Source organism: Terrapene carolina, unplaced genomic scaffold (genome assembly GCF_002925995.2).
Source record: "Terrapene carolina triunguis isolate 2854851 unplaced genomic scaffold, T_m_triunguis-2.0 Scaffold120, whole genome shotgun sequence".
Classification (NCBI taxonomy): domain Eukaryota; kingdom Metazoa; phylum Chordata; order Testudines; family Emydidae; genus Terrapene; species Terrapene triunguis.
Window position 1 is genome coordinate 567,455 of NW_020664471.1, and position 15,794 is coordinate 583,248.

At 42.7% G+C, this 15,794-nt stretch overlaps 1 protein-coding gene across 1 annotated transcript; it reads right to left on the reverse strand.

Annotated features, from left to right (window-relative positions):
* Window positions 1-571: 571 nt before the first annotated feature.
* LOC112105085 (putative deoxyribonuclease tatdn3-A) lies at window positions 572-15,422 on the reverse strand (the record flags this gene model as incomplete). Its single annotated transcript, XM_026652546.1, has 8 exons — window positions 572-753; window positions 2,493-2,573; window positions 6,243-6,355; window positions 7,416-7,471; window positions 9,432-9,541; window positions 10,329-10,391; window positions 13,254-13,335; window positions 15,343-15,422. Coding segments are annotated over 8 exons (729 nt in total), but the record flags the coding sequence as incomplete, so codon positions are not given.
* Between the last annotated feature and the right edge of the window lie 372 nt (window positions 15,423-15,794).

Below are 15,794 nucleotides of genomic sequence, written 5' to 3' on the forward strand. Positions count from 1 at the left end.
GTGGGGGTGGGGGGAGTTGTCAGCCAGTTATCTCTAAAACTACTTCATTCATATGTAGCACATGTCATCCATAGATAAGTATCATTATCCCATTTTACAAATTGGGAAATGGAGATACAGAAACATGAAGTGACTTGCCCCAGGTCACCCAGCTGGTCAGTGGCAGAACTGGGAATAGCACTCAGCTCTCCTCCCAGTCCACTGCCGGACCCACTGGACTGCACTGCCTCCAAAAGGCATGTGTTGGAAAAATACTGCAGTCCTCTGATTGACCCCGTGGTCCACCCGCAGCTCAGGGGAAGCATCTACATTACAGTGGTACAGCTGCAGGGTAGATGTGGCCTGGTACAAAACTGATGGGAGGTCAGAAATTAGGCCCATTGCATTTTCTTATCAACACTAATTGGCAAACAAAGATTTCTTTTATTCTTTAAGATGTCATTTTGGTAATACAAAAATTCCACATATACCCCTGTGATGATATCATACATAGTATGAAATATGTACATGTACACTGTAAAAAAAAATATAAAATAAAGCCCCAAACCACAAACTACAGAGCAGAGCTGTGTTTCAGATGCTCTCTTTTTATTGTTGTTTGGCAAGTGTTCATTGTTTCAACCGCTGGTGAACTTTAGGGAACAGCTTCAGGGCATTACATGTTGTTACTTCACAGACTGTTTCTACTGATACTCCTTTCACTGCAGCAATGTACTGACAAGAAATCCTGATCTGCTCTGGTTCATTTCTCTCCTAAAAGAGAATTGCCAACAAGGTTACACTATACAAGAAATTAAGTGAGATCAGCCTGGCTTACCCAGGGCCCATAGGACTGAGTCCCTCCCTTCCATTAATTACTTCAAAAAAGTCATCACTGGCATTTACAAATTTTAAACCACAACTAGGCTCTATGGTGTTAGCAACTTAGATAAGTTAGATGGAAGAGTCAGCCTGATACAGTGCAGTTTTGGATCGGACACGAGCATAGTTCTATGGGAATTTCATTACATTTTAAAGACAACGGCTGGATCAAGCTCAAGAAATGCTACTTCCTTTATTGCTGAGAAAGAATAAATATTCAGCAACAGTTTGAAGTTCCTGAAACTTCTCTGTGGAGATTATCAGCAGGAAGAAATCTGCATTCTTTGAAGTTCTATATATATCAGCCTAGATCCTGCAAGATGTCAAGTGCCTAACTAAACCCCATGGGAGTTATTTATTTATTTAAAGTAATAAACATGATACCTAACCAAGGCTTGAGGCACTCTGACATCAGTGATGCTACAATAAAATCCCAGCAGCATTAAAATCATTGCACAGGAACTCAGGCAGCCAGAGTTCAGAAACTCCTTTCCACCCTTTTAGTGTTGCAGGAAGCAAAACCTCAACCCTCTCCAAAAACCGTATCAAACCGATGTCTTTTGAAGCATGGCCAGAACGTCACCTAATTTGGACTATTTAGGGGAGCTAGTTCCAGAGTCCTGGAGCTCTCAGATAGATGCTCTTTCTTTTATAATGAGGGCAGATCCATCTCGAATGCCCCTGCGAACCACAGCTATTGCAGTATGGCACAGGGAGAGAGCCAATCCTTCAAGTAGGCCTGTCCCAGGCCATTAGTGGCTTTATAGGTCATAACCAACACCTTAAACTCCACCCGGAAACCAACGGACAGCCAGTGCAGATCCTGGAGTCATATGCTTCTGGTAAGAAGCCCCCCTCAGTACCTAACATCTCAACTGCCACTGAAGTCAACAAGGACTGATGACACACAAAAGGTTTAAACATTGTTCAGCCCCTTGCAGGCTCTAATTTATTAAAGAGACATTTTCATATTGATTTCAACAAAAAATTTTAAAATTCCAACTAAAATGGGGGGTTTAGTTTGGATGTAAACATTCCTGTGCAGTTTGGTACCCTGAACACTGGCTCTCATGCATTAGCACAAGATGGCAAAACGAGAAACTGACTAGTCTATTTTCCAAGTTAAATGTAGTGCCAAATGTACACAGAGAGCATTAATGATGACACATTTCATTTCTAAAATGTGTACTGTTAATTACCTGTGGTGGTAACAACAGAAAGAAGGAAACATTTATTTTAATTATCTGATTTCACATGACAGTGCCCCTTTGATCTCAGAGGTGCCTGGGGGTGGTGTTTGAGCTCTAGGTTAAACTGTGTATTTGTTAGTGTGCGTCAATGGAGCGACAACAATGTAAACCCAGTGAGATAGCAAAAATTAATCCTATAGTATGTGCACCAAGAATCATTTTTCTCTCCTGACAACTTCTTTTGGCTTTTCTTTTTTAAATAAGAGAAGCTGGGACCTCTCTTTGCATCTTGCATATGGCTAGTAGTCAGGGCATTAGGGAGCATGAGCCCCTAATGCATTATAGTGCATGAACCCTAAGAGTCAGTCACTTCATTTCTGAAACGCAGGTTGAAAGGATTTAGGATTTAAACTAGTAAGCTACATACTTTACTTACTGTACCTCTTTCTTTGGGCCAAGAGAGGGTGAGTCGGTCTCCAAGCAAATGTTCTCTAGTGGAATCTGTCTTATTAACTTTGCTCGCTTGTAAAGACAGGAGAATAAAACAAGAAATAACACAGGTAAGAGTCCATTCTCATCACACTAATCAATATAGAAAGGAGCACACTATACATTCTGCACACACAATCAATTAATGGGTAACAAGTCTGCCTTACTGGCATTCAATAGGCTGTTTGAGCCACTAGGGATAATTCTATGTCTCCAGTGAGCTGCAAACACAAAGGTTAAGCAGAGTGTCCTGGGCCAACAGAGCCTCTACCATACTACAAGGATTGTGAATATTCACCCCCCTCAAGTGTCTATTAATCTTTTCTAAATGCAAGCTGTCTTTAACATTCTATTAAGTACATCCACTCACCGAATGACACGGTACTGTGGTTGGGAAAGACAGTACAACAGCCAACCGGGTGCTGGGCTGGTAGTGTAGGAGACCCACAGTCAAGAACATCCTGTGGACTCCTGTTCTCATAACCATTAACTAATGACTTTAGGTAGATGGGGTGGGTTGTGGTTTTCTCTCTCTTTATCTAGGCAGTTATAGCATGCTCACTGCCATGGTATCTGAGCCCCTCTCAGGGCTGGTGTGGAAGGTAAAGGGATTCACTCCACCAGAAGATCAGAGAAAGGACAATGGGGCAGATGGTAGCTTGAATGCAGGAGGGCCCAGTCTCTCAGCACAAGAATTGGTCATTTGGTGTAGGAATCAATAAGTGATCAGCCTTGTGATTCCTTGGATGCTTGGGCCCAATCATCCGTCTGAGATGCACTGGCGTGACTCAGTCAGTTAACACTAGTAGGTGATCAATCAGATCAATCATGGTTGTGAGCAAGTCAAGGCACTCTCCTCTCACCAAGTAGCTAGGTGTGCTGTCTCTGCAGCAAGGGACAAGGATAAACTCAGCTGGCACTACGTAGCAGGCCTGCGTATGAACAGGAAGGGATTTGGAAACCCCATCGTACAGAAATGAAAGATTAACTGCTTTACTGCTGCTGTACTAGGTGTATGCGGGGAGGGGAATGAACCTCAAATCCTGTCTTATGTACTTGGCATGTCTCAGTCACACCTTCTTGTGTCAAGAGTAACTCCACTGGAGTGTCTCTGAGGTAGAATCAGTTTAAGTGAGTTCAGAATGAGGCCCCTAGACGACAACCTGCAAAGAGCCTCCTCCACTCCAAAGTTTGAGATTCTTTAGATAGGATCACATTCATACCCTACTTCCTGACCTTCAGGGTCTGCCCCGCTCCGCCTCCCCATGGGCTCTATGCTCTTAGACCCAGATCCACAAAGGTACATAGGCACCTAATCCCCCGATGTAGGCACCTCAGTCTCAGTTTTATGCTTCACAAAACTCCCACCACACACTGTGGGCACCTAAACTCAGGGACATTGTGGGAGGTGCACATCAGACTATCCCATAGTTCAGGGGTTAGAGCACTCTCCTGAGAGGTGGGGCAACCTCTGTTCAAATCCTTTCTCCCCTCTAGCAGAGGAGGGAATTGAACCCAGGTCTGCCACAATCCAAGTGGGTGCTTTAACCACTGGGCTAAAAGTTATAAGGTGAGCCTGGGAGTGCCCCAGGTTTTGCATGGATCGAGGCAGGCACCTAACTCATTCTCACAAGAAATGACTTAAGTGCTGTAAGCACCTAAGTCACCAGCTGGCACCCCGGTGGCAGGGCAGGGTGTAGCAGGCTCTCATGCTTCAATGGCCCCAGCTGACAACCAGTCTGGTTCTGCAGTAGTCTGCTTCTTCTTGCAACTCAACCCTCCAGCTGAGTCACCTAGACTCCCACCCCTTCTGGAGTAAACCAATAGTCCCTCAAAACAGGAAAGCACAAAGTCTCGTGGCCTCTATGCCAGGTCTGGGGGAGAGGTAGGGGAATCCAGCCTCTCCTCTGGTTTCCAGCCCAGGGACCCTGTTTAAGTGGTTAAGGGCTTGTCGTTCAATCCCTCACCACTACCCTGGGTTGCCCCAATCTTTCCCTACTTGTCAACACCTTCCATAGATCTGGGAACACCGCCATGAGTTTGTGGCTCCCCACAGCTTCTTCCCAGCTAGCTACTAAGGAGCTTCCTCAAAGTTGCTCCCAGCCTGTGAAATACAGCCCAGCTGCTGCTAAACAGTCCTTCTCATTTCCCTCCTTATGACAGGAGTTCCCCCAGCTCTCCTTTCTGGAGCTGGATTTGTAGCTTAGGCCCACTGCAGGGCCTCAGCCACCTTCTCCTTCAGCTAGTTCCTTTTCCCCAGTTAGTCCCAGGCTCAGAGGATCCAGCAGGCCAGCCTTCTCCTGCTGATCTGCTCTCCTTCCTAGTCAGTCCCCAACTGAGCCATGTTCAGGCCTTTTAATTCCTCCCTCCAGGCTTGACACCTAGTGCAGGTGTAGTAGAGTTCAACTGATCTTAGTAACGAGTGCTACAGACAAGGCCTTTGATTGTAAAACTCCTGGCAGCAGGGACTGTCTCCCCCTATGTATTTGTATAGCGCTTAAGTAACCCACACACCTTCTGGGTGTGGTGTTCTGTCCCATCTAGTGGCACCGAGACCACTTAGACAGAGAGAGATAAAATGAGTCTGCTCTATAGCCTTAGCTAACAGCAAGTTGGCTTTTAGCTCATGAGGTAGTGGCTCATGCACTAAGCTCCAGAGGCCCCAAGTTCGATCCCGCCCATTGACGACCAGAGTCTGTCGGCGTTACACCTAGCACAGCAAAGCCTCTAACTGGTGCTTAGGAGCATTACTGCAACACAAACAATACCACGACCAATTTAGTTCACGGTGATTCTGCCTTTGGGCCAGATTATGATCTCCCTTACACTGGCTGCACACTCATGCACCTTCACTGGTTTCAGTGGACTCACTCCTGATTTACATCCATGTAAGCCAGAGGGGAATCGGCTTTGTGTCCTTCTTGCAGAAGCAGCTTTGCACATTTTTTCTTGCCACCCTCCATCCTTGACCCAGTCCGTGCACCACGCCACATCGCTCTCCTCCTTATTCTAACCCCTCTTCCAAACTCACAGCAGTTAGTTAACCAAACCCAAAGGTCAGGGATTTAAAACATCAATGTGTAAAGATTATTAATGCCATTAACCCCGAACACCAGCTCTAGCTCCATCATCATGTCCCAACCATCATTCTCCAGCTAAGTGTTCTACTCTAGCTGTAGCCCCATCATTGCTCCACACGGCAATATAGTAAGTTAATTACTCCTCATTTAAAAAACCCCAACAAGAACTAAAAGGCCACGTATGTTCCTCCCCCCATCCCTTGCTGAGCTATGTGTGATTTAGACTGTAAGCTTCCTGGAGCACAGACCTGACATTCTTCATTTGTCTTTAATTCTGCTGTGATATATATAATAGAGAAAGTGTCTCTTAGGAAGTATGGGTATCGCATGTGCCTATTACACACGTTGGGCCCGATTCTCTTTTACACTAAGGCCCATCTACATTGCTCTGGAGGAGTAAATGTGCCCTAAAGTGGGTATAAATATACAAAGGCAATTTACTGCCAGAGTGGCATAACGAGGCCTTGGTGGGCATGAGAATTCAGGTCATTCTTGCCCTCTGCCTCACCCTACCCGCCCAAATTCTATCTCCCAATATCTGAGCCAATGCAGAACGTCAGTTCTCGTGCAGTCCAATTAAAACTATGCTGAAGCAGATTCTGTGAACTTTCCAGGGACTTACCTGATCATTCCTTGTGACAGCTGGAGGAAAAGAAAAACAAAAGCCAGCTTGTACTCCTTCCAGGGCAACTGAGGGCCTGCCAGCAAAGTTATGAAGCAGTGCGTTCCGAATACCTGCACCACATAGAAGAAACCCAAAAAACCCTAAAGACACTAAAACCAGGCTGCAAGAGTTTAACAGCACCACGGTAAAGATTAAACAGTCCTGAAGTCCTTTATTTATCCACAAGCAAAATGTGCATCAACCTTGGCTTTGTAGGATCCCTCCCTGAGAAGTGAGAACATAATTGATTCCTCCTGTGACCTCTCTGCTAGGCCTACCAACAAAGGTGCAGACTCTGATTCCCATGTATCCACTGGGAACCAGACCAAGACCACCAAATTCACTTCATATCAGCACCAGAGAGCTGTCAGTGGTAACAATTTTCAGTTGGCATCTGCTGGGGCCAGACTGGAGCCTGTAATTAGTGGTGAAAGGCTCCACAGTCGATTACCTACCTCCGCAGCCTTTCTGACCCCCAGCAGCTTATTTCTGTCCTGCTGTCACTAATTGTGTTTGTAATATGCACAGAGATGTAGATAAGTAAATATTTTAAACATATTTTAATTGTATCTTTCTTCACAAAATAGGCCAATTTTCAATCTACAGATCTGCTGGAAACAAATCATAAAGAGAAATAAATCTATCTGGAAACCGTACTCTTCTTGCTTCTGTTCAAAAGAGTGTGGTGGAAGTTGATGCTGACAGAGGTTGCTTTGCTTCACTCCTTCCCTCCTCACTCCCAAAAAAAGTTACAATAAAAAAAAGAAACAATTCTATGTTTCATCAGAGGTTTTCCACTCTGCAGAAACTGTCACTCCTTGAGCATAATACGTAAACTTGGCAGCTCTAGAGCATCTTCCACTCATAGTTTCCAGACTTTAATGAATGGAGTTCTATGACCCAAACGTGAGGTAGGGAAACATTATTAGCTCCGTTTTACAAACAGATAAACTGAGGTAAAGGACTCAATTTTCTTCTCAGTTACAGTGGTAAATCAATTGAATTACTGTACACCAGCGTATAACTTGTGTAAGAGCAGAAACAGGCCCAGAGAGCAGTTAAGGATTTCTTCTTGCAACAATCATCAGTACTGGTTCTAAGGGTTTGATCAGAATGGATAGTGAGACTTACCTTGCTCCTTAAGAAAAGCAATAGTTTGTCTCCCAGCCGAACGAGAATGAACGTTTCTGTTCATTACAAAACACATACTTTAGAGAAGCAGAGAAACACTGGTGGTTTTTTTTTTTAATATAAAGTGATTTCTTTTTAGAAAATAAGATATCTATTAAGGAGAAAACATTACTGTTCAGGAAAACAAGGGTTACAACTGGCATTGCTGGCAAAGTGAAGAGATTTGGTTCTATTCTGAAAAAGCAACAACAGAAAAATGGCACCTTCTTCCTCATTAGATCTGCTCCTCGTGTGTATTTAGAGTTAGATCTGCTGAATTTAGTGTCAAAAGTAAGGTGTTACTCTTGTTTGCCATGCAGAGCCAACACAGCTAAGAGAGAGCGAGCTGGATTCCTTTCCTACTACTGCATCATCATCAGAATTGTTTACTTAGTACCAACGAGTTTCACCGACATAAACTGAATGAAGACAATGACACTGCACAGTCACCGAGGGCATCGTGTGACCTGCAGAACTTTTATTACTGGGGATGATGCAAAGAAGAAAAGAACCCAGCTTGGTTTTCAAGTCAGGGGTTGACTCTGAGGGCTGGCAATTAGGAAAAAAACCCAACATCTTTTCACTGGTAAACGGAACACATTTGTTCTGGAAATCACTAGGAGAAAATAAACACAGCACCCTGCCACGCCAAAGTTACTTTCATTGAAACAAAGAAAGAATTACAAACTAAGAGATTTTATTCTCCATCCCCACTTTTTAAAGTTCCTAACATTTTGGGGCAAAATGAGGTGAGGGATACAGGTGGTTTAAAGTTCTCCTTTGCACTGCCCCAGTGCTGGTGCTGCTCTGTCCAGGCCATTATCCCTAAGCTGAAAAGCTATAAGGGGCAAAAAACAGTAGTCCAGGATAAGCATGGCACCGAGGCATTCTAGCTTCTCTCCCCACTCCTTTCTCCAGCCATGCCCCCTTTTATCTGCTAAGTCAGCTGCAAGGGGGTCAAGCACAACCAGTTGGCATGCTGAATACCTGTTGATAGTTAAGAGAGAGTTACACATGTAGGGAGGAGAGAATAAAGTATTACGGTCTTTGTCTTCCTGTTTCCTGATGCTGAACTCGATAGCATCAAATTAAGATCTCAGTTTATTTTTATAATACTCTTATTTCCCCCCTAAACGTTCACTTACCAAATACAGTGGAAAACCACCTATCTAGTGGAATAGAGAGTTTTGGGAGAGATGCTGATTTCATTTATGCCAGTGTAACTCCTGGAGTTTTACCTGCATAACAGAGATCAGAATCTGAGCCATAGAAGTTATTCCAATAAATGCTCTGGTTAAGGGGGCGAGTTTTGCGATGTAAATGCCATACACAGAGGGAGGAAACCTCAATTTGGACAACAAGGAGTTTAGATAAGAGGGTCTCTTTCTGCTGTGGTGGGTGCATGTGCCTAATCCTGCTCTCACTGAAGTCTGTGGCAAATCTCTCTCTGGTTGAAATCCTGGCCCTAATGAATTGCGGGGGAGTTTTGCCATTCATTTCAAGGGGTCAGAATGTCGTCCTCTGACTTCATTTGTGCAGAAGTGCGACATAAAATGATGCCTTGAAATAATACAAGTCTAACCCCCGTTGAAGTTTTATTTGGGGAGCATAGCTCAGTTCTTATCCAAAAGATGAAACATGTACAGATGGAAAATACACCCCCTTTCAACAACTCCTCTTTCAGAAGAAATGCCAGCAAGTCTCCCACAATTTTAATGATGACTCAGTTAGAGAGGAACATTTATCAACCCTAATCTCTTGATACAGGCTCAGGCTTCCCAGATATAAGCCGCCTTTTATTATTGTTATTTTTTAACCTTAAACCATTGAATATTTGGATTATTTTTAGTCAAAACATTATTAATATGCTTTACCACCCCTCCTGCACTCCAGGAGCTGTGACTTAGGAAACAGATGCTGAGCTTAGTTAAGATTTGATATATGAGGAAGACTCTGCTTGGAGGGATTCTGACTCACACTGGCAGGTCTAGTTGTTTAGCTATATCCAGCTGTAACGCAAAGACCTTTTGCTGCTCCTCACGTTGTTGGGATGTGGACACAAACCATGGAGTGAAGTCTAGACCGATCTGCAATGAGAATCAGTTAGGGGATGATAGAGTTTGTGAAATCTTAAGTAAACTTCAAAATGCATGGAGGATTATTGCTTTCAGTACATTAAACTTCAAATGCTGTAGGCCAGCGATTCTCAAACTTTTGTACTGGTGACCCCTCTCACATAGCAAGCCTCTGAATGCGACCCCCCCTTATAAATTAAAAACACTTTTAAATATATTTAACACCATTATAAATGCTGGATGCAAAGCAGGGTCTGGGGTGAGGGCTGACAGCTCACGACCCCCCATGTAATAACCTTGCGATCCCCTGAGGGGTCCCGACCCCCAGTTTGAGAACCCCTGCTGTAGGCTACTATGAGACGCCACTATAACTGAGACAAGATTAGAAGGCACTACAATCTCTATATAAGGTATTGTACCTGGGGGTACAGTAGTACATGGATCCAGAATAAACTATATTATATATAAGATAACATAAAAATGCTTTGCTAGGAAAAATCTATAGCAGCTCATCTAGTCTCCCTACTACTGTCCTAGCTGCAGGATTCTAGCATATCTGTGTGACCCGTCTCCAATAGTTATTCATAAAATGATCATCTGGGGCCTGATTCTAGTCCCACACCAAGAGAGGAGTTAGGGTTTTTTGTTTTTTTTTTAATCTCAGCAAATATGATTTCTGTCTATAAAAAGAAAAGTAAGCACCATAAACCGCAGATTGAAATATATTGCACAGGCCTACCAGAGCAATGGCTGAGTCAAGAAAACCCCGATACTAATGAAATCAAATAAAGCACTCTACCTCTCCAATAGCCACCAGCTTATCTTTGTGCTTCTCAAAGAATGGAAGGGCAGGTTCCAAGTCCTGTAATAAACCAGCTACAGCTCACATGCTTTGTTAAAATAACAGTGGGGTAAAAGAGGTCCTGGCATGTTAATGAAATTGCAAAAACAGGCATTAGTTGTGGTGAGGACAGCAGTATAAGGCGGGTATTAAAATTATATACTGAATTGTCTAAAAGCTACTGAATGTTTTAAGTACCCATTCTTTAAATATGACTATAATTAAAAATGAAAAGAAAGCCCAATCATTCTGCTGGGCTGCTCAGAGCCAGCCTCACTACTGTGGAGAGTACAGGCTTGGGATGGGGCTTGGCCATAATGGCCAGAAGATGTGTTGATTCAGCATATCTTCAAGGCAGCCTCAGATGGCAGGGCTCCTGTGGAGTCCTGGGGGAAGTGTAAAGCTGCCTTGCTCCACTGATGGACTCCCCAACAGGGACAGCAGTGGGAATAGCACAGGTCCTCCCTTGAGGATGAATGCCCCAGTATGTAACCTCTCCTGCTGCAATTTGCATCCCATGGGCCAGCAGAGATTAGTCAAGGCCACAGTCTGCAAAGTGCAAACGCAGCTATATAAATAAAAGGCATCATTGTTATCACATAGGGCTTGTCTACATGGAACTTAGTGCGTGTAAGCTCGGGTGTGAATTTACCAGGGTGGATAAAAATCAATGATTTTTTTTTAAAAAATCTGATTTTCTATAACAGTTCTTTTCCCCCAAAAGCATATCTAAAGATACTTTTAATTAAGATACATTATAGCTCAAAGATATCTCATCATGGAATAGGGATTATAAATTCTAATTCTATAGTGTGAGACAATATATTCACATAATGTTTAAGAAAAGTTTTGTAAATGAGTTCCAATAGTTCATGGATTAGGGACCCAATCTTATGGGGTTCCACAGGCTTCTGTATAGATTATTTAGGTTAATCTTTCTATCTACCCAATGGGACTCAGTGCTCAGTCTAGAAGATACCATCAGAGATGCTTAGTTTTGCAGTTCTCAAACTGTGGATTTGTGTCTCTAGAGGTAACAAGCTTGTTAACAGCAAAAATGTTTTTAAATAAATAAATAAATAAATAATGTATAGAGGTGAGAAATAATAGACCTCGACCCTATTGTCCCTCTGCAAATTTGTGGACACAGAGTCAATCCCTTACCTCTCTCTAAAAGTGCAAAATTTCAAAAAGTTCAATGAATAGAAGATTGTTGGGGGCGGAATAGATCTGGACAAGGAGAAGAAGTCTGGAGATAAATGTGAGAAGCGAGGGACATATGCTTGTTTTGTTAAAATATTATATGTTTGCTGTTGAAGAAAAAAAATCCAGAATACTTAACATTGTTGTTTTAGTTTAATAAAACAATTTAAATGTCTGTCTGGTGATGTTCTTCTCCTAAGAGAGCATGGCAAGAAAATCCTCCAAATATTAATGATTAACCTGTTGAATTGGAGATCGTTCACCTCCCAATGACTTCATAAATATCTGCTTCAATTACCTTTGGTAAATTAAAGAACCAAACAATCATTCATTTTCTGATATAGCTGTAAAACTAATCTGAAAAGTTTTCAAAATAAATCACTGTTTTAAAAATGTATAGTGTGTACCTTCTAAAAATGAAACCTACATCTATCTCTGAGTTGAGAAGAATATGTATTAAGGTTATAACAACAAGAATGCACTTTTATGTAGACATCCATGATTAAATCGAGTCTTCCCGACTAGTGATTTAAACCAAATCCACCCTGAATGCTCCAAGGTAACGTCCCGTGTGGACACACTGCGCACTACAGCACCTTTGTGACCGACATGGCTAAGACTACACTGCACAAGGGAACTATGACCATCATGATCACACAGCACCCTCTGGAGCTCAGTGAAGGAACTGCCTTTATGTCTATTGACAAGGTGCTGGGGTGATGGCTTATGCATAAGGCTAAACTTTTGTCACAGTTATTTTTAGTAAAAGTCACAGGCAGGTCACGGGCTTCTGTGGAGTTTTGTTTATTGCCCATGACCTGTCCCTGACTTTTACTAAAAATAACTGACAAAATGGGGACGAAGGAGGGTCCAGCACCCTCCTGGGGCTCCAGGGTTCTCCCCACTGCCCAGTGCCTTGGAGCTGTAGGGGTGCCTGCCCCAGGGCTGAAGTGGAAAATGTCATGGAGATCTCTGGAAGTCACAGATTCAGTGACTTCCGTGACCTCCATGACAAAATCTTAGCCGTACTAAGTTATGCAACAAGGCAGGAAAACAGGATAAAATCATTTAAAAAAAAAAAAGTGTCCTTGCTTGAAGTCTCCTTAAACAGCTTTTATCATCTGCTTCAAGTCCTGCACCTAACTTATTTCCGAGATCTCACCATATTTGCTCATTTTCTTACTTGTTGCTTCATCTCCAAAAATGGCAAAACAAAAAAAATGTAATAACTTTGTGGCCAGTCACAACTTCATAGCTGTCACTACGTTGCACAGCAAGGGCACTCCAAACTTCGCAGGGAAGGAACTCAGACCTTCCTGCTCTGAAAGCACAGACCCTTACTACTTAAAGGAGAGTTCCCTCCAGCTGTTAACTAAATAGGGCCTATGATGCACAGATGAGCAGATCTGATACCGTCCAACAGAGAGCAGCATTAGACATACACACTAGCCAGTTTTTTTTCCAATAAATTGGTGATAATTACATTATCTTTATTAAAGTTGGGCACAGAAGAGAAGTGTCCATATTCACCCATGTGACAGCTGTAGACACAGCTGCTACCATGGCAGATTTCTGCCCCAGAGACTTGAAGAGCTACATAAGTGGAGTTACAAATAATACCCACATGAAGAAATTCATTTGATTTAGCAAAATAAAGGCATGGGAAGCTAGGCAAGTCACCTGAACAGTAACACTGCGATGTCCATCTGCACTGCCCTGAATCGGATGAATCCCAAAACATGCCATGACAGACTCTGGATACCTTTAGCAGGGGGAAAACATGTCAATGGGATTAAAACATCTAGCTCAGCAGTGACAGTAACATCCAGTGACTGTTTGATGGCCTGTGGGCAATAAGTTAGTGGTTACAGCCAAGTTTCTAGCAGAGAGGTGTCCTCACTCAGGGAAACACACATCACAATCAGCACTGAGTTGTCATTCTTAGCAGAAACACCAAGGACTGAACAGATTGGGAAGACTGAAATACCCTTTCACCACTAGAGATGGTCTCTCAAAGGCCTGTCTACACACATTTTTGTACTGGTATAACTATGTGAGTTAGGAGTGTGATTAGTTAGTGATACCATTATGCCAGGACAACCCCTACTGTGGACACATTTACAATGATATAAAAGTTTCTTACACCAGTAGCGCTTACTCCCCTTCATGTATGAGAACAGCTATAGTGGTATAAAGCTCCTTCATACTGACACAAATACATCCACCCTCGTGGGACTGCACCACTTTGACTATAGCAGTATAATCAGAATGGTACAACTTGTGTGTGTAGACAAGGTGGAGCTGAGGCACTTTGGTGAGGCAGCATAAGGGCATCTACAATGCCACCCCCATGCTTTGCCCATTCTTAGGAGAAATGGATGTCTCCAGGGCTGCTCCTTTACACACTCAATTCACACATATGCAGGTGATCAATAATGTTTAACAATGAATATTTGATCTCTTGATATTTCCATGTTTTACATTTTGCTTTTTTATAAAAACAAAGAAAAATACCTCACCCTTTGCCTACAATTGCCTGTAAAGTCAACATCTCTCTCTCTCTCTCCCACACACACATGCACACACACTATTTTTAAAGCAAAATATACTCTTTGTTAGCCTGTTCCAGTTCTCCAGCTTTCTGCCGTGGTAAGTCAAAAACAACCCTCAGGCTATTTGTATGCAATAGCCTTGTTTAAAGAGGCCATATTGCAGTCCATTCTCCCTTAGAAGAGGAGAGAATGTTACTTCCCCTCGTGGAAGAATAAATGTATCTTGATTTTAGGTTCTCACGTCAGTAAGATATAGGGTCCATTCCCCTGCCTTACAACAGAAACAGCTTGCTATTCAGCATGTACCCCTCCAATTAAAGGCAAAATCCTGCTCTTATATGCATGTGTGTAGCTCCCAGGGAAAGCCCTGTTCAGTATATTCTTAATTTCAAGTATAGAGTCAACTTTGCCTTAAACTCCTTTATGCCATCACCTCACTCATCATATGGCTGATATTCCACACTTCAGCAACTCTATGTGATGACACCATCATAATATCTAGCCCAAATGTTACAACTTCAAAACAAGCTGCTACCTTGGAGGGATGAAGGGGTTATCTCCCACATCCTCCATACACCTGAAGACCATTACAATATCACCTCTTTGTTTCTTCTTTTTCAGGCTAAACATGTTTACATATTTGTCAGCAGACCACGATTCTGTCTCATTGCCTTCCCCAGTACTCACCCTGTAATCTATTCTTTTTTAAATGAGATGCACAAAAGTTGCACTTGATTCTAAGAACGCCATTCCCAAGACCTTATGCAGAGAGATCCCTATAACCCAGTTGCTAAGGCACAGGACTGCGAGTTCGTGGGCATGGGTTTTATCCTTGGCTCTGAGATGGAATCACTAGCCCTGATTCCCCGCTACCCTAGCTCCCTGTGTTGTCATTTACACCTGCACCAAGTGGGTGTGAAATGCTACCAGATCAGAACAGTAGATTTACACTGACTATGCACAGATGTAAATGACTGTGCAGAGCCCGAGGCAGTGGAGAACCAGGGCCAACAGCACGATCATGGCCAATTCAATTAATCTCTCTGTGTTTCAGTTTTTCTATCAGTAAAGCGAGGATAATGAGACCCATTCACCTCTGTCCAGAATCTGGAGATCTAGATATGACAAGTGCTATGGCAAGTGTTAAGTAGGGTGTTATTTCTTTGATCTAAAAGATGTCTTTGCACTGACACAAAGCATGCAGTGAAATAACAAACCTTTCTGCTAGATCAAGAACCTCCTCAAATTCACTTTGCTGCTCTGTAACAGAAACAAAGGCTTGAACTCCAGCCTGGATTGAAGAAAAACAAACAAACAAAAATTGTATTTGTTACTAGTGAAAGTTACACTTCCCTCCTGTTTTATGTACGTGTTTCAGTTTATAAAGGACCTAGCTAGGAATTGTTCTAGAAGCACGTTCACTAAACTCACTTTAGTTAAATACATTAATAAATGAGTTGAGGGAAAAAATTAAAGTAGTACCAAAATAAATGACTTCTCATCTATTCAACCATGCAGGATTGAACAATATATTAGCCACATTGCCTCACTACCCCTCCTAGTCCATCCCCATCTCAAAATCCTGAGGGAAGAGCTAATCTTTAATTTTATCCTGAAGTTCCACAGATTCAGGGCTTGTCTAAACTACCGCTTAAGTCGATGTAAGTTA